We start from the raw sequence: 24,363 nt of genomic DNA on the forward strand, positions 1-24,363 counted from the left end.
GTGTCCATATCAACAGATGAAAGACATTACAGTAGCTACCAGCTTCCTTGTTCTAAGATTTATACATGAACTAATAATTCCTTGCATTAATCGATTATCTGTTATTCAGTCTCAACTGCCTTTTATCTAGAACTGCACCAAAAGCAAGCAGCTGGTGACCAGATTCAGATCCTTTTCAAATTGAGTGGGCCTTATCTGTCAATTGGTCGCAGTAAACCCCGAAAGTATTTTGCTTTTGAGACTAAAGAATGCAAAATAGATAAATTTACTCTTAGTAATATCCCTATCACGCTTAGGTAGACAAGATGCTAAAGGAAAGTAATACCAGCCTCATGCTACACGTTTTACAGGATATGTAATTTGATCAGAACAGCTGCTGAACTGACACTGATATTATGGGATATGCATAATAATTCCTCCACCTCAATGTCACAGCTCTCACAGATTATACACATTTGTAACTCAGTTATTATAGAGATTACTAAATCATAATATATCTATCCCAATGCTACATGCCTCACTAACCTCGGGAACTGAAACTGACGCCATTACCTGCTTTTAGAGTACCTGGCAGAGTTTGTTTGGCAACTTGGGCATGGATATGGGATTTTCAGATGGTCACCTGACCCTGAGATAAAAAAGGTAAATAAAATAAGACATTAACATATATAAGTACATCAAATTAAGTTAATGTTCCCTTGGTTTTAGCAGTTAAGTTAAAACAATTTCCCAACAGGTTAAGATGATATAGCTTTGAGATGAGATTTTTAAAAACTTCAGTATCTTATTTTAGGTGAATATCATCTAACTATGTTAGTTTAAGAGCAGCAATATTCTGTTGGCAGGTTATGTTATATATCTGCTCAAATTAAGGGCAAATACAGATTTTTAAAGGAAAAGTCCGGTCAGCAAAGAATAACCAATAGATCATTATTCATACCTAAAACTAATACGTTTGCAATGATTTAATTCATTTAGCGTTAAGCAGTAAAAAAATAAAAGTAATATTTTTCGTCGTGATCACTGTGTCTCGGAGCGGCCATTTTTGCCCAAATTTAGTTAACACCTCTCTCCTGACATCTTCCAGCAGTGACGTCACGGTGCGGTAGGCCTAGCGCCATTCTCCCCGCTTTACAAGCAAAATCAATGGGAACTACTAGACACATCTGCAATCAACAACAATTATTGAAGATTTCCAGAGGACTTCACCATTGAAATTCACCAGAGCTATAGTGAAACTGACAATGCCCACGTGCATGGCAGCTGTATGTTGGAATACATTGGGTTAAAGTGGAAAAAGAAGTAGTGATTTCACCTTTCCGATTCCTGATCCTCCACGGACGGGTTCGTCATTGGATTGCCAACTTGGCGAGGGAGGATTTGCCATTGAACTTCTGGCCAGAGAAAAAACTGGAAATTGTTCTTCTAACCAAGAACTGCAATCTAAGACCTTTGGTCCAGATTTTTTTCTTAAAATAAGTGCATTTTTTCTTTAATTGAGGAGGTAAAAGAGACACTTTGCCAATGGAACAAGGCTGTTTACATTTAAAATAAATAATTGCATTTTCCTATTTTAAGTGCATATTATCTAATTATCTTATTGTAAGAATAAAAGTACTTATTCCATTGGCAGATCAACCTATTTACCTATTCAAATTAAGGGTAAATATAGTTGATTCAAGATATTTTCAGTTATTTCAAGGTCATTTTTGCAGTGTGGAGATACTACATGGAAAGCCTCCTTAAAATTATGTGATATAATCTCAAAACAAGAAGTCTTACCAAGTGTAATGGTCTTATTAATGCACAATCATACGATTGAAAAAACTTAAAGTAAGGGTTTGCATCCTGTTGAAATAGCAAATTTTTTGTAATGCTGAATCCTGCATAAACTGTACACTCCAGAATCATTTAGACTTTTTCATGACTGCTTCTTCCCTCTCTCTCCTCTTTTATCATGTGTCCAGCACTGGAACAATCATTTTCTCCACCCTTTGTTGTGCATTCACTGGTGACAGGCCATTTCCCTCCACCCAGCGCTCAGTGCAGCTGTTTAGACAGTCCCACCGAGGTCTGACCCGGCCGGCTGGCTCGAGTCATGTGGTGCAGAGAGCAGCGAGGACAACAGGCAGCAATGTGTCGACTTCTGGCCAGGCCTGAGAACACTTCACTAACCTGATCAGCACCAAGACAAATAGAGAGGTGATTGCTTCCCCGTGGCCCATCTGGCTTCTTTTAAGGCAAATGGGGGGGGTGGGGGGGGGGGGGGGTCAGGGGTGGATGGGTGTGTGTGCCTGCTCTTAAAGGCTGCTGCTTTACATAGACTATTTCAAACAGGCTATCGACTTGTCGACCAATTACAGCCAATCGCCGCTGTCATTCTGACTGCTTTCACCCATCAATAAAAACATTTTTGTTGGGCCTGTTTGAGGCTCCCTCCACTGCAGTCTGGCCCAGACAAACATCTCACCCACAGTTCTGGCACTCTGAGGACTTGGGCCGGCGGATTGTAGCACGGTGGGATTAACGATTATAAGAGGAAACGAGGAGCAGGTTCTAACCATGCAGGAAAAAGTTGACCGTGTTGTAACAGATGGGAGGGTGGGGGACTTAGATTAGGAGCAGTTTAATAAAACCTAAACATTATAGACCACCTTAACCAAACACCTGACAGTGACCATCTGAAGCAAAGGCCTGAACCTTTAGTTCAAGTTCAGGCCTTTGATTCATAGATACAACTATCCCCATCTACTGGCTGTTGAGAGAACTGCAACTGAAATCAACTCGATGTTCTCCGCAGCTCCTCATGGCTAACTCTTATACACACAGGTTCATGTTATGTCATGCATTAAAATCTGTATTTCCCTCTGTGCATCTCAATGTGTCCTGTTTCTACAAACTAATTAGGGTTGCTCTCCAAACAGCACTAGTGACCTTCTGCTGATTACAGGTGCCTGCTTTAACAAATACATAAATGGTATAATTAAGACCCTAAAGGTACATTCAGCCCCCTTTGGTTTACATCTTGCAAATTTTGAATTTTATTTCCCTCCTCTTTCAGTTTCTGGATCTTCCCATGCATGTGCACGGTGTGCACACGCGTGTGCTTAGGCTGAGGAATGCCCTGCCCGGTTAGAGAGTGTGGGCCCAAGCTGGGGGCTTTAGAGAGGGTCAGTGTTTGTGTGCCTGTGCGCACACACTTCGGTGTGTGTGTTTGAGCCAGTGGGAGCTTAGGAAGGGGCCCTATGTTTTGTTCTGTTCCACATCAATGGGACGTCAAGCCAGGTTTGGGCCTGACAGCACCCGGATTAAAGGTTTTCTACCAGACACTCTAACCCACCCACCCCCCCCCTGACACTCACACACATACACACACTCACAAAGTGGGCTGAAAGAACATTTTAACTCTTGGAGCACTAAATTGTGATTTGCAGAAAGGATACAAGAAGGAGGACCGTTGTTCACAAATGTGAGAAAAGAAGATAAAAGTTGTGCGTGTTAGCCGCTTTAATTGGCACAACTAAATATAAAGACAACTGTATGCTAATGAAAGCAGCATAAGAAAGAGTATTGCCTAATCCCTCCCCCCCTGTGGGTTTTATACTACCATATAGGAACTGGTGTCGTGTAAAAACATCTATTTCTCTTCAACTCATTCAGATTTCTTTTACAGATTTTAGCCATAAATGTTCTTTATTGGATTATTTAACAGAGCGAGACAAAAGAACAACATAACTGTGAAGAGGGCGGTTAATTTGAAAAGTACGGCCTTAAATCAGCGTCCTTTAGAGTAAAACCATGTCATGTAACCCAACTATAGATCCAGCTGTCCTGTGATGGCCTCAGACTTTCGTTAGAGAGCATTAGTGAACAAACAGCATAAGTGAGATCAAAGGGATTTAGCAGGTCAGGAAGAAAGTCAGGGAGAAGTTTAGGTGTGATTTTGACGGTTTGGCACATGCACTATTCAATTCAATTAAATTCAGTTTATTTCTGTTGTGCTGATTCACAACACATGTCATATCAAGGCGCTTTACAGTTCACCAGATCATACCGTTAAATGGATTCAAAGTTTCCTATCTAAGGAAAACCAGTTGATTGCATCGACTCACTGACTCAAATGCAATCCCTCACACTAAGCATGCTTGTAACGAAAGTGGAGAGGAAAAACTCCCTTTTAACAGGAAAAAACCTCCAGCAGAACCAGGCTCAGTGTGAGCGGCCATCTGCTGAGGCCGACTGGGGTTCAAGGAGACAGAAGCAGAGATACAAAAAGCAACAGTAAAAGCTCCGAGCCAGCTCCCATGTCAGAGGATGAAGAAAGCACATCCAGCCAGTCACAGTCAGAGAAACAGGACTACACTGGAAAACAGGCTGATCTCCGATATCTATAAACAAAGGTGTTGATGTCAGCCAAACAGGAACAGACGAGGCACAGCTACTATGAGAAAAAGCAGAGAGAGCAGAACGTTAGAGATTAGCCTATGAAGATGTGACCGTCCCATTAAAGCGACACAGACGACGAGGAAAGCTTTAAGCAGAGAGGCAACTGTGGAGGAGGCGAGACAAGCTGTTGTCAGAACAACTATTGGTCACATATCTGACCTTAGTGACCTTATCACAAAAAGAAAGTCACTGTTGATGTTCATGTAGGGGAAAAAAAATATAAGTGTCAGTTTTTCTTAAAATAAGTATATTTGCCATTTTATTTTAGCAGGTAGGTTAGAAATGTCCCTATGGATTAAAATTATTTACATTAAAATAAGAGAAAAATTAGAATTATATTATTTCAAATGCGCAGTATTTTACATTTATTTATTTTCAGGCCAATCATCTTTTTTTTACCTGCTTAAATTAATGACAAATATGCCTATTTTAGGACGTTTTTACTTACTTTGGCATGTTTTTTGCAGTATAATAATAAGCTCGTCTTAGGCTTGTAACTTTTTTTATTATGTTTGGGAAGAGAACAAACACTGTCTGTCACCCTGAACACCATATCACCACAGTGAAGCACGGAGGTGGTGGTATTCTTTTGGAATACCTCAGCAATGACAAGATTTAATGAGAAGATGGAAGGAGCTGAATGAATCAAACACCCAGACCCTCAATGGAATTGTTTACATCAAAGGTTAGTCATTAATATGTAAAAGAACAGACCGTCTACGTTTGAACAGTTTTGCAAAGGAAAATGATGTTATCTTTCACCTTTAGGTAGGCATAAAATCTCTATACTATACAGAAAGGAATAAGGGTTAATAAACATGTTTGAAACCGTTTTTCTTTGATAATATGTGAGAAAATATCTCCCACCAACTGCATGTGTGCAGTTATGCATCATATTAAGGCTTTACAGAGCTTTAAATTAATCAAAACATTCCAGCTCCAGATATAAAATCATGAGCATGTGCACCCTATGCAACATGAAAGAGATATATCGAAGTGAATAAGAAAAATAGAGCTAAAAGAGGAAATGCTAACCCAAGGACAGAAAAGGGTGCTCCAAAGGAAAAGACGTAATAAACACTTAGGATACAGACATTTCTGCCGAGGCCTGGAAACAAACAAATGCAGAAATGCCTCAGTTGAATCTATTCAAAGCTGCGATCATGAGGCATCTCCAGTTAATCATGGCAGATTCAGACCTGCATGGAACGTTCTTGATATAAAAGGAAACTGCCTTATTTCACTATAAGTTGAAAGAATGCAGCTGATAACAGTCGCTATATATCCTCTTTACATTGAAACCAACAGAGAGTAACTTGGGTTGAGCTTTGCTGGCTGTGGCGTGCAGGCAGAGGCAGAGAGATGGAGAGAAGATGGGAGGAGAATAGACAAGCAAGGCAGAGCTGCTTCTTTTCCCAGGCGGCGGCTTGGATCCAGCGGATCATGCCTCTGCCGGACATCCAACTGACAACATGCACCTTTGATGCTGACTAGCTGTTGGGCTCCCACTAAACCCCTATGGGTCGGGTGTTTGGGGGCACGAAGGGGAAACACATCCAAGCCAACCCCCTCATATCCCCCCATGACTTAATTAGTGCTCTCTGATTCCCCGCATTAGTTTACTGTATAGAAACAACTTTTATCCTTAACTGTAATCAGCTCGCCCAGAAGAACTGAGCACAATAAGGAGCCCCCGTTTGAAGTTTTTCCTTTGTGTTATCTTGAGCACTTCAACAAAAGCCCAGTGCAGCTAGCCTCAGCGTATGATAATGGTCCAGTGGGCAGCCCTGCTTGCTGAAAAACCTGCAATGTTGCACATGCCACCTGCAGTTACTTTTCCCCAGACTAACATAGTTGTATTTATTATCCCTTAATTATAGCAGGAGCGCTTATGGCTTCAGTGGGTTCCTCAAGGATTAGATGTTTTTGTGGGTAAGTGATCATATTACAAATGAAATTGATTTTGTTAAATTATTTAAGACTTCAAGCTGCCCAGTCTACCATTCTCATGAAAAGGCTCTCTCCTGATTAAAGGATTTATTCCTAAAGTGAATCAATTCTGTCATTTATCACCATTTGCCCTGCTCACCCGCTAAAAATACTAAAGGGGGGGGGGGGGTCATAAATATGCATAATCAAGGAAGGCTGGACATTACTTCAGCTTTTAGGTCTCTCACCAGAAGACGGCCATGACAGTCTGCAGAGTGTTTATGGAGCTCTTTATTTCTTTTTAAGGACTCGAAAGCTCAAGGTCATCAGAAACCTGATGGCAAAACTGAAAAACATACATTTAATTTTAAAAGTCTAAATGCATTCACTATGTTCTTGTCTAAAAGTCAGAAAAGGTGTACGTAGAACTTTGGCTTTCATGCTTAAAAAAAAAAGTGTTTTTGATTTTGAGCAGCCAAAGATTAAGGCAAATGCAAGGAGACTTTTCAACCTGTCAGAGATTTCAAATCTTGAATCTGTAGCAGAGATAATCTGATTAAAGTATCAGAAGAAACCTGCAAAAAAATAAAAGGTAGATCTGCTTTAAAACCATTTAAAATATCACTGATTACTAATAAAGGTTCTAGAAACATTTTCATGATAATTTGTTTTATTATAATGTAAAAAAAGAACAGAATAGTTGTTTTTAAAACTGATAGTCTTATTGGATTGTTTTGTTTTTTGAGAGATGCATGTTTCATTATCTTTCAGAGATCAGCCTTCTCCTTTAAAAAAATCAATTTAAATGAAACTTTCCAAGCTGCATGAATATTGTAGCGCTTAACTTTACTTTAAAGAGGAAGATGCGTTGAGGCTAAGCAGGTTGTATGCGTTGCAACCTTCACTCAGTCTGATGGTAGCCTATTGGTAGTCCATTGGCGCCATCTAGTGTCTAAAAAGAGAAATGGAAAATTTAAAATGAGCATTTCTTAGCCAATCTAAGAGAATGAAATATTAGACCACATGTTGTGGCCTTTGGTTCTGGACCAAAGTCAAAGTGCAGACTGATCCCACAGCAGCAGCATCCAAAATGCTGAAATAAATAAATAAATACAGGTGCTTGTAATCAGATAACGGAAAAAAATTATTAAATGAAGGAAAAAATACCAGGGATAATATAAGGTAGACAACTTTTATTTTCTAAATAGTCTAAGTTATTTTACAGTTCAGTACAGATCTCATGACCTTTCCATTTCTTAAAGTGCAGCAGTGATGAAATGTAAACAGTGTGGGGGAAAAAACAACATGGTGCAACAAAACGCATTGATATGGAAGTTCAGAGCATTAATATACACTCACCGGCCACTTTATTAGGTACCCCATGCTAGTAACGGGTTGGACCCCCTTTTGCCTTCAGAACTGCCTCAATTGTTCATGGCATAGATTCAACAAGGTGCTGGAAGCATTCCTCAGGGAGTTTGGTCCATATTGACATGATGGCATCACACAGTTGCCGCAGATTTGTTGGCTGCACATCCATGATGCGAATCTCCCGTTCCACCACATCCCTAAGATGCTCTATTGGATTGAGATCTGGTGACTGTGGAGGCCATTTGAGTACAGTGAACTCATTGTCATGTTCAAGAAACCAGTCTGAGATGATTCCAGCTTTATGACATGGCGCATTATCCTGCTGAAAGTAGCCATCAGAAGTTGGGTACATTGTGGTCATAAAGGGATGGACATGGTCAGCAACAATACTCAGGTAGGCTGTGGCATTGCAACGATGCTCAATTGGTACCAAGGGGCCCAAAGAGTGCCAAGAAAATATTCCCCACACCATGACACCACCACCACCAGCCTGAACCGTTGATACAAGGCAGGATGGATCCATGCTTTCATGTTGTAGACGCCAAATTCTGACCCTACCATCCGAATGTTGCAGCAGAAATCGAGACTCATCAGACCAGGCAACGTTTTTCCAATCTTCTATTGTCCATTTTCGATGAGCTTGTGCTAATTGTAGCCTCAGTTTCCTGTTCTTAGCTGAAAGGAGTGGCACCCGGTGTGGTCTTCTGCTGCTGTAGCCCATCTGCCTCAAAGTTCGACGTACTGTGCGTTCAGAGATGCTCTTCTGCCCACCTTGGTTGTAACGGGTGGTTATTTGAGTCACTGTTGCCCTTCTATCAGCTCCAACCAGTCTGGCCATTCTCCTCTGACCTCTGGCATCAACAAGGCATTTCCCCCCACAGAACTGCCGCTCACTGGATGTTTTTTCTTTTTCGGACCATTCTCTGTAAACCCTAGAGATGGTTGTGCGTGAAAATCCCAGTAGATCAGCAGTTTCTGAAATACTCAGACCAGCCCTTCTGGCACCAACAATCATGCCACGTTCAAAGTCACTCAAATCACCTTTCTTCCCCATACTGATGCTCGCTTTGAACTGCAGGAGATTGTCTTGACCATGTCTACATGCCTAAATGCACTGAGTTGCCGCCATGTGATTGGCTGCTTAGAAATTAAGTGTTAACGAGCAGTTGGACAGGTGTACCTAATAAAGTGGCCGGTGAGTGTATATGCTGCAGGTTATGCAGTGCTTTGGTTTGGTGTTATCAGTGTGATGCAGAGTCTGTGACATGATTTAGAGTTTTTTCAACAGTTCGGCTGTCTGATGGCGATGGGGAAGAAACTGGAAATAAAATAAACAATCTGAAAACAGAGACATGTTGTTTAGAGGAACTTTGAGAAAAGTAGATTAAAAAACACAAACTAAGAAATATACAAGAGAAGTATTTTACAAAACATCCTGGAAAAAAGGGTAAATAAAACAAACAAGTGTGACAAGCCCCAAAGAGAGAAAAAACAGGATAAGGCAAACCACAAAGAACCAAAACCATAAGATAACCTGCAGGAACTGAAATATTGAGCTTTCTATAGTTTGGCTGTTATAGCTTTACAAGGTTTCACTAATTAGCTCAAATAATGACGTCACGTCCCGTCAAAGTAGCTTTTTTACTGCCAAGCTGCTGTTCTATGCAAAGGATAGCTAGACCACTGATTATTAAATTGGGGGCCACCGGGAGGCGCTAGTGGGCTGCAGGAAATGGGAGAAAAAAAATATACAAAAACATTTTAAAAAATAAAATAAAATGTAACAATATTTTGGGGGGTTTTTAATATGACTTGTAATCATGCATCATATTAAGAGGAAAAAAAACTTTGACGATGTAAAGAAAATGCTCACATCTATAAAATTACATACGAGTCGAATGAACAGAATTGAAACAGTCATCTCAGGAAGAATAATGAACTAATTTAAAAGAGAAAAACTAACTTGGCTGTATGAGGTTACGTACAAAAAAAGGCCTAAGTTACTCCAAACCTTCTGAATAATTCCTGGTAAAGGCTTTATTGGCATCACAGTAGCTGCTAAACGTATGTATAGAGATCTGCAGGTTTACTACTGGTTCCTAGAGTTTCTAAAAGTAGAATGGGAGGCAGATCTTTTAGTTATCAGACGCCTCTCCTGTGGAACCAACTACCAGTTTTAGTCCGTGAGGCAGACACCCCGTCTACTTTTGAGACTAGGCTTAAAACTTTCCTTTTTGATAAAGCTTATAGTTAGAGTGGCTCAGTTTATCCTGATCTATCTCTATAGTTATGCTGCTATAGGCTTAGACTTCTGGAGGACATAGAGATCCATTTTCATTATTCTGTTTAGTTCTATCTCTGCAGAATCTGTTAGTTCAATCTCTAACGTTCTGCTCTCTCTGCTTTTTCTCATCATAGTAGCTTCATCTGGTCTGTTCCTGTTTAGCTGTGAAATTATCCTAGAGAGAAATATCAGCTGTGCTGCTGCCATCAACATCTTTGTTTATAGATGTTCGAGATCGGGCTGTTTTTCCAGTGTAATGTTAATATTTTACATTTGTAATGTAATCCGCAGTCTCTAAAGTTATGCTCTCTGTGCTTTTTCTTACAGTAGTTTTGCCTCGTCTGTTTCTGTTTGGCTGTGACACCATCCTAGAGAGAAATATCAGCTGTGCTGCTGCCATCAATACCTTTGTTTATAGATGTTGAAGATTTGCCTGTTTTCCAGTGTAGTCCTGTTTTCTGACTGTGACTGGCTGGATTTACTCTCTTCATCTTCTGGCATGGGACCTGGCTCGGAGCTCGTCTGCCTGGCTGTGTGTTTCCTGGATGGGGGCCGCCTTTTACAGCTGCTTTTTGTGTCTCTGCTTTTGTCTCCTTGAACCCCAGTCGGCCTCAGCAGATGGCCGCTCACACTGAGCCTGGTTCTGCTGGAGGTTTCTTCCTGTTAAAAGGGAGTTTTTCCTCTCTACTGTCACTACAAGCAAGCTTGGTGTGAGGGATTGCCTTCCAGTCAATGAGTCGATGCAATCAACTGGTTTGCCTTAGGTAGAAACTTTGAATCAATTTGACTGGATGATCTGGTTGAATTATCAAGTGTTTTGAGATGACCTGTTGTGAAATTGGCGCTATAGAAATGAACTGAATTGAATAGATTCCCCTGATTTGAAAAATCGGTAAAATACTAAGAGTTCAGCTTTCAAAAAAATGCCAACATTCACTCATGCGTACTAACATACATATAGCCCTATCTAGCACAAGCTAACTCCACTATTCTCTTTTATTTTTACTGTATAATGAATATTTACGTTGTTATAAGGTACTACTCATAGTCTGTGGCATAGAAAGCCTCATGGCAAGGACAGCAGAATTTAGTTTTCAGTATATGTCCTCTTGAGGGCGCTAAAAACCCAGGGCACAGCTGCACAGTGGTCTAATCATTTTCAAAGCCAGAGGGAGGATTCCTGCGTCATGCATCAGGGATTAGATGCTGATGTGGCTTTATTGACTGTTAAACACTTTCAAAACCTTTAATGTCACTGGAAAATAGTACTGCACATGGAATTCCTATTACTGTGAATGCAAATAGAGAACACTGTCACTTTGCATAAATATTACACCCTTCAAAACCCATTTTGTTCTTTATACTTCCAAGTAGAACAATATTTTTTTATCTAGATTTACTGATGGTTGGGTAAAGCAGATGTTTAGCTATGAGCATCACTACAGTGCTTTATTGAAATTTAACAGTCTTACATGAGGGAAACCAGGCTACAGCTTATTATGTGGGAGATTTATAAGTAGGTGTTGCTGATTCTCCAGTCAGGGAGGAAGTCCTGCACTGCATGGCTCTTGATGTGCCTCTGCATAGCGACCAGGCTGCAGCAGAAGTGATGGCACACGGTGCATGGGTCCTCAGATGTTTCATCATTGCAGAGTAGTCCTGTCAGCGTTGACCACAAAGACGACACTCATTAAGAGAAAGAAAACAGGCACTTGGACTTGGTGATATCAGTTATCCTGCTTTAGAATTATTTACTACACATCGGTACAACAATTTATGTGATTGCTTCCTAGTAATAGAGAGATGGTTATCATGCGGCTTCCTTCCTTTTGTGTGGAGATGTGAACCACTGATCTCTATCTATTCACTGGATTGCTAATTACCTGAAAAAAGTGAAGCCACCGTCCACCATATTTGTACTCCCCACTCCCAAAGAGATGCACAGTAAAAATGCCTACATGTGCAGCATTTGAATGCAAAAACAAACATTTTGACGGCTGTGGGAAGACGTTTCACATGTAATTTCACTGTCGGTGGATGTGCTGGCCAAGAAAATCCATATACACGCAAACAGTAATCTGGCTATCTCAGACTGACTCGAAGACAGTGACTGAGTTAGCCATTGACTTTGTGTCTATCGTTAAAAAATATAAAGTAGAGTAAACAGAAAGTAATTCACTGTAAAATGTCCATTTAGTAATTCATTATAAAGTGGATCTGACCGTCACTGCTTTGTATATCTCATTTGAAAAACTTATGTGCCGAAATACATTGCATGTTATTTTAAAGGGGGAAAAAAACAACACAAACATTTGACCTATATATATATAAAAACTGTTTTCTCACCCCTCGTGGGGTGGTATGTGTCATCCTCAAGCTCGGGTCCTCTACCAGAGGCCTGGGAGTTTGAGGGTTCTGTGCAGTATCTTAGCTGTTCCTAGGACTGCGCCCTTCTGGACAGAGACCTCTGATGTTTTACCTGGAATCTGCTGTAGCCACTCTCCCAGTTTGGGGGTCACAGCCCCCAGTGCTCCAATTACCACTGGCACCACTGCTGCTCTTACTTTTCAGATCTTTTCTAGCTCCTCCTTCAGTCCTAGGTATTTCTCAAGCTTCTCATGTTCTTTCTCCTTGATGTTGCTGTCGCTTGGGATTGCCACATCTATCACTACTGCCTTCTTCTGCTGTTTGTCGATCAACACGATGTCTGGTTGGTTAGCCATCACCTGTTTGTCAGTCTGGATCTTGAAGTCCCATAGGATCTTAGCTCGGTCATTCTCAACTACCTTAGGAGGTGTCTTCCATTTTGACCTTGGGACTTCCAGCCCATACTCATGGCAGATGTTCCTGTACACTATGACAGCTACCTGGTTGTGGCGTTCCATGTATGCACTTCCTGCCTGCATTTTACACCCTGCTGTTATGTGCTGTATTGTTTCAGAGGCATCTTTGCACAGTCTGCAGCGGGGGTCCTGCCTGGTGTGGTAGACCCTGGCCTCTATTGATCTTGTACTGAGTGCCTTTTCTTGTGCTGCCATGATTAGTTCCTCTGTGCTGTCCTTCAGTCCAGCCTTTTCCAGCCACTGGTAGGATTTTTTTATATCAGCCACTTCTTCTATTTGTCTGTGGTATACGCCGAGCAGCGGATTGTCCCTCCATGATGGTTCTCCTTAATCTTTCTTGTCCTCACTTTCGGTTTTCTCCTGCCTGAGGTATTCGCCAAGCCATTTGTCTTTGGGGGCCATCTTTCTGATGTACTCCTGGATCTTAGTTGTTTCATCCTGGACAGTGGTCTTGACACTCACTAGCCCTCGGCCTCCCTCGCTACGCTTGGTGTACAGTCTCAGAGTGCTGGATTTGGGGTGGAACCCTCCATGCATTGTGAGGAGCTTTCTCGTCTTGATGTCAGTAGCCTCCATCTCCTCCTTTGGCCAGTTTATTATACCAGCGGGGTATCTGATGACTGGTGGGGCATATGTGTTGATGGCTTGGATCTTGTTTTTCCCATTCAGCTGACTTTTCAGGACCTGCCTTACTCTTTGTAGGTATTTAGCTGTGGCAGTCTTTCTTGCTATCTCCTCGTGGTTTCCGTTAGCCTGTGGCACCCCAAGGTATTTGTAGCTGTCCTGAACATCTGTTATGTATATATATATATATAGATATAGATATATATATATATATCTATATATATATATATATATATATATATATAGATATATAGATATATTGCTGCATTGTTTTTATTATCAATGTAACATGCAAAATATTGTTGCACATGACACATGAGATATATTACATGATTTATAGACTTCATTGACTTCATAATAACTATGCTATTTTTTTTATTATAAGTTAAAATGAAAATGAGAACATTATCGTTGTTTGATGCTGAAGCACACATGTTGTTCACATCACTTCAGCTATCCAATGAATAAATAGAGATCAGTGACGTGAACACATACAGTGGTGACATCATGTGGCCCAAACCGTGAATAACAAGGGTTCCATCTCTTTAATGTGTTTTTTTTTTTTTTTTACCTTTTCCTAACATGAATGATGAACCAAGCCAAAACATCTTACAATAAAACAGAGATTCAGTGAGGTGTCGCTTTGAACCATGTATGACATTGGAGAACGGCTAATTTCGACTTGATCTGCGTCAGTTTCACAGCACCTACAAGGTACCGCTGGCTAACTGTAAGGCCAGCCAAGCTTCTGGCTGATTGCAATGCCCAAAGCCACAAGGCCTGCAGAGACCGGATGGCTGTCCAGAGAGATGGAAGAAATTCTGATTTCTCTCACTTGCACAAGTCTCCGCCTCGTGCTTGGTTTACTATCGGTGACATTCAGGAGTACAGAGCAGATTCTGTAATAGAAGCAGGGGCAGATTTACCATCAGGCAATACTAGGCAGTTGCCTAGGGCCCCAAGATCCTGGGAGCCCATAAAACTCTGTTTACATGTATGGTTAATACAACTATTCCTTATTTGTGCACATTGTTTTTGATAAAAATCCTAAATGCCATCAGAACCCCCCCTTCAGTGTCCACCACATTGGATCAGTCCACTTGCGGCACATGTTCAGAAAGGTCCAAACAGACAGCAGCGGCAAAACAACTAATGCGAATAGCTGTGTTGCCAACTTAGCGCTTTTGTTGCTATATTTACTGACTTTTCAGACCCCTCTAGCACTTTGATTTAAAAAAAAAGCACCCAGCGCCAAATCTAGCAACTTTTTTCTTCTACTGGAGACTTTGGGGACAACATCTAAAAGCACTGAACTCTGCTCTCCAGAGCGAGTAGATTGGTAACCCTGCCTCCTGCTCTCCTCTATCTTGTCTGCTGTCATGATTCATGTAGCTATTATTTCATCCAAATGAAAAATGAAAAACAGATAAGCAGATCATAGCTTGTCTACAGTGAAAAGAAGGACTGGGTTATTTACTTTTGCCGTCACGTTTTTGGAAACACAGGACGGAGAAATCGGCTCCTTTTGATGTTTTATTCCTTTTGAGACAGCATGAAAAGTCAGCTGAGTACAAAACAAGAGAGAAAAACAAGAAAAGGGTGAAGAAGAGAGGGACAAAACATATAACAAATAATGTATGTGTATTCTATTGAGATTTCTCTATCTGTATAATGGGTCTGTTTTATGTGTTGCCTTCTCAATTCAGAGGGCCCCCCTGCCTGACTTTGCCTAGGGCCCCAAATTTTCTAAATCCACCCCTGCATACAGGGAACGGAGATTGAGATAGGCTTAAAGAAAAACAACTTTATACTGATTGAAAGAATATTAATAGCAATAAAAATTAAATAAAAAACACACAAAGATTATTTTGAAAAAAACAAAACTTTTATTAACTTAACAAGCATACAAAACAACAAATCATTCTCAAACTACCAGTGCGTTTTTTTTAGTGCAATTCCAAAATATTTTCATATATATTCCATATGGGCATGTTAATAATCAACCGTCAGAAACAGCCTTTTAAATAATTTGATTATCTTTTAACAATTATCTATTTAAAGGAAATTCACACATCATACCGTCTTGAGGTAAAACTGTACACGTTCAATGCTTAATGTACAAAACAAAGCACTATGGATCGACACTTTAAATACATGAACAGAAGCACAATACAAATCAAAGCATTTGTTAACGACTTAAAGAAAAAAAAAAGATGTTTTGGTCTTTTTTTAATAAATATATAGCTAATGCATCATTTCATAAACAGAATTTGGTCTGAAAGTTACAGACTGTCAGTTTCTATTAAATAAAAAAAAGAAAAAAAAGTTATTTTCTCTGAATTTAAAGCTGCAGCATTGTTTAACCTGCAGGCCCAGGAGCTTTTTTTTATCCTAAGCCATCAGGTAGAAAAATAAGGATAATAATAATGTAACATTCAACCCTCGATTCTTTAACAGCGATCCTAAACAACACAAGCAGATTTCATTAACTTAAAGATTCCTGTTACTTTATGAGCAAATCATGGTATTACCCAGGCACAGCGACGCAAAAAAGCGCAAAGAAGCAAAAGAACAAAGTAAAAGTCACTGGGTTCCAACATGTCGCCCTTTTTTTGCATTTTCAGAGTCTTCCAGGTTTCGTTGCTGACTAATAGCAACCAATCATCATCCATATTCACCTTCATTTTGGATCTCTTAGGGCTTTTAATGATCAAAGTCATAAACCCTGGGAACAGGGAATCATTTATTTCATGTATAATTGAAATAAATTATGCATTTTCTGGAACTTCTTTCTACACAACTATGGAGTGAACTTTGTTACATTATTGCTGCAAGCAAAAAATCTGTTTTGTGAATGGAAATCTAAAAAAAGTGCACTCCAAAAATTTAACTAAAAAAAAAAAATAGAAAAGAAGGTATGGAGAGAAACTTGGCTGTTGATTCTAATTTAGCTCAAATTTTAATTTTTAATGCTTTATTTCTATTCATTTTTCATTTGCAGATATGATATTTTCAATTTTCTACTTTTTAGATTGCATTCTTTTAAGTTGTGTTTTACAAATCACATTGTCTTCAACCCTGGGGGGGGCGGGCTGTCCTCTGGCGTGAGGAAGCAATGAAACAGTTTTTATTAACATATAAAAAAAATGAAAGAAAAATAATTATTAGAAAAAACATAATTGAAGAAAACAAATAGTCACCCCCCCAAAATTTTTTTTTTTAAATCATAAAATTTTTCTAGTGTATCATTTTTGGATTGCATTTTGTTGAATTTCGATTTCCAAAACATATTATTTTATTGAAATAATAAAAGGGACATAATTAACTTAGTTAATCCAGAGCTCTGTAGATTTTAACTCTATAAAATGATCCTCACTTCTGCATAACTAAATGTTCCAATGAGATGCCCATCTATAAATACCTTTAGTTAATGGATATTTCAACTGAGCCCATAACCGAGTCGTCTCTTCTTCCTCAGATGCTGCAGGTACAACGTTGCATTAAGAAAAGAAATAAACTCATTGTGAAATTGTATGGTACTTTCAATACTATTTGCCCTTTATAAAAGCGAGGAACAGGTACATTATATAATATTTGTGCCATTTCTCTAATATGCGAGATTGAAAAAGCACTGGAGGTTTCATTCAGCACCAAGCCACGCAGCAGAACACCTACAGGCCTTTTAAGACACAACTTTCAATCACAGCATGTTGAACGTACAGATGACAGCTGGGTGAGCTGTGGCCGTCCTTTTAACCGAGTCTGGATTCTAATAAACACCGATTAGCATCAGCAGCTAACTTCTCTAGCTGCTACACCCAAAGTTCGTCACAGAATATAAAAACCAGGAGCTGATACCAGTCCAGATGTCCTGGGCTACATGTTTTAGTGTAGCCTGAAGAAATGAATGTGGGAGAGAACAAACACAAAGGAAGACCCGTGTTTTTAATGATGAAACAGAAGGAAAGGCATGGCCACAGCCTTAAAGGGTAATTCAACACGAAAGCTGTGGTGGACGTGTGCTTCACCTGCTGCCTGATGTCACAGCAGGTGTTCTCCGCAGCAGGTGTCTGCTGGTCCGGGGCTGTGGGGGGGGGGATTAGAGTAGAGCTTATCTGATTCCGTGTTCAATTACCCTTCAACGCTCCTCTTTTTGGTGTCCGCCCAGCAAGGTCTGTACACTCCACCAGCTCCTCCATCACCCAGCAGGCCGTCGGCTCTACCTGATGCACTCCTCATCTGACAGGCTTTCTGGTTCTTCGTTTTCGCTGTCGTCTAGCTCAGGGAGATCCCCCCACAGCAGCAGATTCAGACCTGCAGACGTTTTTAGGTTACAGAGAAAAGGTCTTAAACAGAATTCCTTGTTTAGTCAACTGATGAAAATATAACCACCACTTCAGTTCATTTAGTCGCACAAAGGGTGGTTCCACCTTAATAAAGTGATCATTTAAGTTTGAGGATATGAAACAACAGTTTGCTAAAGAAAGCAGCGCTGATTTATTATGATTTGGTTTATTTGTGATTAATCGATTATTAATCGTCAACTAATATAGTAATTGATTAATCGTTAACTGGAGTATAGAGACTGTAAGGTATGCCTGTAGCTGACAGATCAACACACCTAAAGCAGAAATTATAACAAGAGTAAAAAATATATAAATATTTTGCATTAAAAGTCGTAGGGAATCGGCCGTTCCAATCGTTGCATTTCCGAATTCTCCCGAGTGGTGCACGACTTAACACGAATGAATAAAGTGAAGGTGATTGGTTGTTTATCAAGGAGGTGGGGTTTGTTGTGGCGGAAGGTTCGCAAGCATGTTTGATTGTGACTGGTTTCTTCAAAGCATCGTTGCTAACCAGATTTTAAGACAGGATTTTTTTATTAAATAAAAATTCTCGAAATTTTGGGACAGTATGGTCTGATAAAGAGTACATTTATATACATGTTTAAGCCAGAATGATTTGAAATTCAAATATGACTTCCCTACAACTTTAAGATAAGAAAAAAATGTCTGTCAATATGCTCTATCCAGAACTCCTCAAGTGGAAAAGTTTGAGTTTCACCTGGTTGGATTTTGTGGAAAAAATCTTCTTTCAGGAACCTTTGGCTATCCAATTATTAATCGATTATAAAAAAAAAAAAATCTTTAAATTATTCGATTCGCACAATAATCAGTAGTTTCAGCCCTATAAGACAGTAAAACAAAAATAATCGGGTAATGCTTACATTGGGTAAATACAAATTTTAAATAGAAATTTTCAAAGCTGCAAATCATATAGGAAAATAAAAGTTTAGGAAATTAATATAATGTTTGGTGGGAGGTATTGCTGAAGAGTCAGAAACAAAATGCAAGTAAAAAGCATCAATGCAAGCTCACTGAGGAGGAGCTTGAAGTCAATGACTGGATGCAGTCAACTAGTTTTCCTTTCTGACTGCATCATCTCTGTAAAGTGCCTTGACATGACTCGTGTTGTAAATTGTTGCTATAGAAATAAAATGAACTGAAATCAAATTGAAAACGGTATGCTAAGAAGACTGAATTTATAAATGTTTAGATAAAAGTTTTTTATTTGCTCCTTACTGTTAACTTCATGTGACTTCAGATGATTTATCTGTGAGAAAACAAGTTTAGAAGTTACAAGAGTCCAACTACAAATCGAAAATGTATAACCCCTGAGGAGAATGTTCCGCTCCTCACCAGCTGGTGGCAGTAATGCACCTGAATTAAAGGACCATGATTAAAGGAGAAGAATAAAGGTGGACAACAATTAAACCTTGTACTGCATGTCACTACCCGATCCGTCCTTCGCATGCACAGAATGATATATATCCAGGTTTCCATAAATAATGTAATTATGGTACTAAAATCACTTACTTCTATCCTTAACTCTCTAAAGAATGCTGATACACATCTTTGAAAAAAGGTTTTCTGACTTTTCGGATACATTTTTGATGTTTTTTTATATACAAGTATTATAATTAAGTAATAAAGTAGAAGTTGAAATACTTCTGTTTAAAAACACTTCTGTAGAAGTTAAGCGTATCAAATTAAAAGTACTGCAGGAAAAAAATGATTCTTTACTGTACTACCCTATTAAAGGAACATATCTTTTACAGTTCTGAATCCTAATATCCTACTTAATTTTTAAGTAGGATATTAGTTCTAAAACTAATAGCAACAGTGTGAAAATGACCTTTGCATCATCTTAAAATATGTTGGTGTGTGTGTGGTGAACAACAGGTTGGGGCAGCACAGAGTCCAACCAGAAGGAAATTAATTGTCTGGATGAAACTAATTATTTTGATGGTTTTTATTTTTTTTAAATACCAACAGGCAGGAAATTAATCTTAAATGACACAAATTTAATTTTTAAAATGTAAGAAGTAGAAGTAAAATGTTGTCTACAGAATAGATAGCCCCCTCCAAGCTTTCTTTCTGAAATGGGTTGTTGTACGATGATTACAACCTTATTCTCGTAATATTACAACTTTTTTCTCGTAATTTTATGCCTTTATTCTCAAAGTAAACAATTTTAAAAATCTCTATCCTGGCCCTAATACTCCATCGTAAGATTTTTTTCCCCATTTCTCCATGTGATTGTTTTACTATAGTATTTGTTTTCAGGCTTTCCCTGCGTCATTATCAACTGTGCCACAAAAATGTGCCTGGTCAAAAATGACAAAGGAAGGGTTTTTATACTGACCCGTAGCATCAAGTCTGTTGAGAGTGGACACGGCGTCACTGTTAAACATCCAGAAATGGCCATTGTTACATGACAGGAGGCAGGGTTTGCAGGGGGCAACCACGTGATAACCCACAACATTGCCACTGGAAGCAGGAGTTAGAGGGAATAAAGAACAAACCATAGGTCAGCACTTTTAATTTGGGTTCATGTGTGAAAAAGTGCTTGCTCCACTAGTGCCTATTATGTACCAGCTGTTGGGGATTTTTTGCCTTGTGTACAACAACAACAAAAGCCTGGCAAAATAAAAGATGCTATGCAGCTCTGCTGTGATGTCAAATAACAGTAAAACATGCAACCATTAAACTACTTAGCATCTATTTTTATTTGTCTCACATGCATTTTAAGGGAAAAGATCACAACACCTAACTAGTATTGTAATAAAATAGTCCAGAACAAGAGATAAATTACATTTATTCCCATTAGTAACTTTATAAAATAAAAAAAGAAAGATTCAAACATCCTTGGGCAAACTTCAAAATGTAATGATAAAATATACATACCATTTAAGACATGCAATGTCTCTCAGTTTGCATTTGCAGCTGTCAGTAGAGTAGCAGCTGGCAACAAAATCAACAGTTCTGAGGACAGAAAGCATTCAGATATAAACAGAGGGCAAAAACAACATAAAATCAATGTTAAGATTGAATAAGATTAGGAGGATGGGGGTGGGAGGGAAAAAGTTTGTGTTATATTTTATATTAAATCATCTTCCTTGTATGGTTTTGACGAAGGAGTATTAGGGCCAGGCTAGAGATTTTTTTTTTCTATTTCGAGAATAAAGTCATAAAATTACAAGAATAAAGTAGTGACGTTACGAGACTAGTCATAACATTATGAGAATAAGTCATAAAATTACAAGAATAACCTCGTAAAATTACGAGAATAAAGTCGTAAAAAGAACGAGAATAAAGTAATAAACTAATGAGAATAAAGTCGTAAAATTACGAGAAGTCGTAAAATCACGAAAATAAAGTTGTAGCGAGAACAGTCATAAAATTGCGATAATAAAGTCGCAATGAGAATAAAGTTGTAACATTATGAGAATAAAGTCCTAATATCGCGAGAATAAAGTCATAACGTTATAAGAATAAAGCTGCAACGAGAATAGTGATAAAATTATGAGAATAAAGTAATAAAGTTATGAGAATGGTCATAACATTATGAAAATAAAGCCGCAATGAGAATAAAGATGTAAAATTACAAGAATAAAGTTGCAATGAAAATAAAGTTGTATAAATGCGAGAATAAAATCGTAGTATCGCGAGAATAAAGTCATAACATTACGAGAATAAAGTCAGATCAAGAATAAAGTCATAAAATTACGAGAATAACTAATAAAGTTAACAAGTCAATAAAAGAAAGGTAAACCCGCTAATTGAAAAGTGAAAAAATAAAGTAAAAAAATTTTCTTTAGATTTATAAACAAAGAAATTTGAAACAGTGCCAGTATCAGCATTAATACCACTAAGGTTTGGTTGTACCGACCAAAAAATGTGTTTCTTTCACTCTCATAGTGTTTTTCATTAATTTCTTATAGAAGCACTATTGTTATTTTCCTTAATATATTCAAGCAAGTTGCCTTTTTTCAAAGTATTTCACCGAGTGCCCTATAAAGGGTTAATAAAACAAATCTTTAAAAAAAAAACAGATTAAGATTTTAATTAAAATTTCTATACATGTTGCATTTTGAGTAGAAACACGTAACAAAACAATGTTGATATTTTAACTATTTCCATCCCGTTGTAGAAAAAGCAGCAGCGGGTAAAAACAAAGGCTAGCAGCAATGCTAATCCGGTTAGCACCAACCTGTTTGGAGGAATATCTGTAGAAAAAAGCTCAACTTCTGTGTCTGCAAGAAGCACAGCCTTCATCCCCCTGGTGCACAGCAGACTGTCGCAGAAGATGCAGTTCACCTGGGCAACACATTTGTTCTTAAAGCTGGAGTTGGATGTGGACATTGTTCTTAAGATAATCTAAATTAGGAAGAAATCCCTATTGGTGTTTAAATCGGTGACCTTAAACTAATCTAGATCGGGTTAATATCGGATGATTAATGTTTATTCTCGATGAGGAGATGCCTGCTGCTCTAAGGTCCTTGTGTAAACAACGTTAGCTTCTTTTATCCTCCCTCCAGCGCTAAACGGAAGACAGGTAACAGGAAACCGATCTAAGGAATAACAGCAGAACGATTGTTACATCCAAAGCGGTGTAATTTAATCCGCACACATGAGCAACATCGGCTTTTTAATCCGCTAGTTCAGCATCCGTGCAAATGTAGTGAACAGCTAACTCGATAGCTGTCAGCTTTGTTTACAACTTCCTGATATTTAACGACACTTCCTGAAACTACGTTTAAAACACCGGAGATCGGTTTCTCATTGGTTGCACACTACAGGAACCAATATCATTGGTCAGTTCCCTTCCAGTGCCTGGATTTGATTGGTTAAAAACTAAAGTTAAAAAAGTTTCACTGAATTATCTGAAAAGCTATTATTCATTTTTTAAAACCTTATTATTTTAACCTATTAGCCTACTATTCATGATAATTTCATTTAAATGTCAGTTGTCTAAAGAGCTAGATGTTTTTCTTTTCTGACATTTGTTTTATTTATTTTTTCAATAACTGACAGGATGAAAAAGGAATATACAATGAAAGACCAAAACAAATAACCAAGTTATGAAAAAAATAAGTAATAGAAGAAACATAAATGTGAGTAACAATGATTTACTAACAGTATTTAAGGTCTTTTATCATTTCCCAAATTCCAAAATCATATGTGGAGTTTTGAGTTCTTTTGAAAGAGGAAAAATGCAAATTGCATGTATTTTTTTTACATTTAATTTGTGATATTTATTATTAATATTAATATTTTACATTTGTAATGTAATCCACAGTCTCTAAAGTTATGCTCTCTGTGCTTTTTCTCATAGTAGCTTCACCTCGTCTGTTTCTGTTTGGCTGTGACACCATCCTAGAGAGAAATATCAGCTGTGCTGCTGCCATCAACACCTTTGTTTATAGATGTTCGAGATCGGGCTGTTTTTCCAGTGTAGTCCTGTTTCTCCGACTATGACTGGCTGGATGTGCTCTCTTCATCCTCTGACATGGGAGTTGGCTCGGAACTTGTTTGCCTGGCTGTGTGTTTCCTGGGCAGGGCCGCTTTTTACAGCTGCTTTTTGTATCTCTGCTTCTGTCTCTTTGAACCCCAGTCGGCCTCAGCAGATGGTCGCTCGCACTGAGACTGGTTCTGCTGGAGGTTTCTAAAGGTTAAAAGGGAGTTTTTCCTCTCCACTGTCGCTACAGGCATGCTTAGTGTGAGAGATTGCATTCGAATCAATGAGTCGATGCAATCAGCTGGTTTTCTTCCCTTAGATAGAAAACTTTGAATCAATTCGACTGTACAATCTGGTGAACTGTAAAGTGCCTTGAGATGACGTGTTGTAAATTGCCGCTATATAAATAAACTGAATTTAATTCAATTGAATAAATATCCATCTATATTAATTCCCTTGTGCAATAACCCTATATAATAATCCGTCTATAAAAAACTTTAAAAGCTGTCATGTGGACTCACTGTATATACTGTATATATATACGATGCACCTTTTTCTTCCTTTGGGACATTCTTCTTCTTTGACAATTTGAGCTGATGTCATGAGTAAATTTTTTCACTGTGAGATCAATAAATTCAATTAATCAATCAGTCAAGCTACTGTTCTGGTTCCACAAACCAAAAATAAGAATGATTAAAAAGGAATGATGAGAGTATCGTCTCCAGTATTCAATGCACTGGAGAAAAGTATTTGGCCCCTTGTACTTTTAAAACTTTTGCTACGTTTCAGACTTTGAACATAAATCTTATTTATTTTCATTTTTTGGGACATAAACAGGAAGTGGAATGAAATGTATTGGAAATAATTAGATATTTTATTGGCTATTTAAACATTTGATAGGGATATGGAGTATTCTATTGTAGATTTTGCTTTCTGTTTTGGATCATTGTCTTGTTGGAAGATAAATCTTCATCCCAGTCTCAGCTCTGTTGCAGACTTCAACAGGTTTTCTTCCAGAATGCTCCTGTACTTGGCTCCATCCATCTTCTCATCGTTTTTAACCAT

General features: G+C 38.5%; 1 protein-coding gene across 1 annotated transcript; it reads right to left on the minus strand.

The window, feature by feature from the left end:
- Positions 1-17,022: 17,022 nt before the first annotated feature.
- fam72a (family with sequence similarity 72 member A) lies at positions 17,023-22,579 on the minus strand. The gene is made up of 4 exons (XM_038298173.1): positions 22,051-22,579; positions 20,745-20,822; positions 20,203-20,327; positions 17,023-17,811 (listed from the first exon to the last, which is right to left on the minus strand). The coding sequence occupies exons 1-4, from the start codon at positions 22,200-22,202 to the stop codon at positions 17,717-17,719; spliced, it is 450 nt and encodes a 149-aa protein (XP_038154101.1). The 5' UTR covers positions 22,203-22,579; the 3' UTR covers positions 17,023-17,716.
- Positions 22,580-24,363: the final 1,784 nt, after the last annotated feature.

Source organism: Cyprinodon tularosa, unplaced genomic scaffold, assembly GCF_016077235.1.
Source record: "Cyprinodon tularosa strain WSP-4 unplaced genomic scaffold, ASM1607723v1 ctg40, whole genome shotgun sequence".
NCBI lineage: Eukaryota > Metazoa > Chordata > Actinopteri > Cyprinodontiformes > Cyprinodontidae > Cyprinodon > Cyprinodon tularosa.

Excerpts from the sequence above, each read along its gene's own strand:
- fam72a (XM_038298173.1), bottom strand. The coding sequence starts at position 22,202 with ATGTCCACATCCAACTCCAGCTTTAAGAACAAATGTGTTGCCCAGGTG. Across the intron at positions 20,328-20,744 it reads GACATTGCATGTCTTAAATG|TGGCAATGTTGTGGGTTATC; the intron begins GTATGTATATTT and ends TCCTGCTTCCAG. Across the intron at positions 17,812-20,202 it reads CAACAGACTTGATGCTACGG|GTCTGAATCTGCTGCTGTGG; the intron begins GTCAGTATAAAA and ends AAACGTCTGCAG.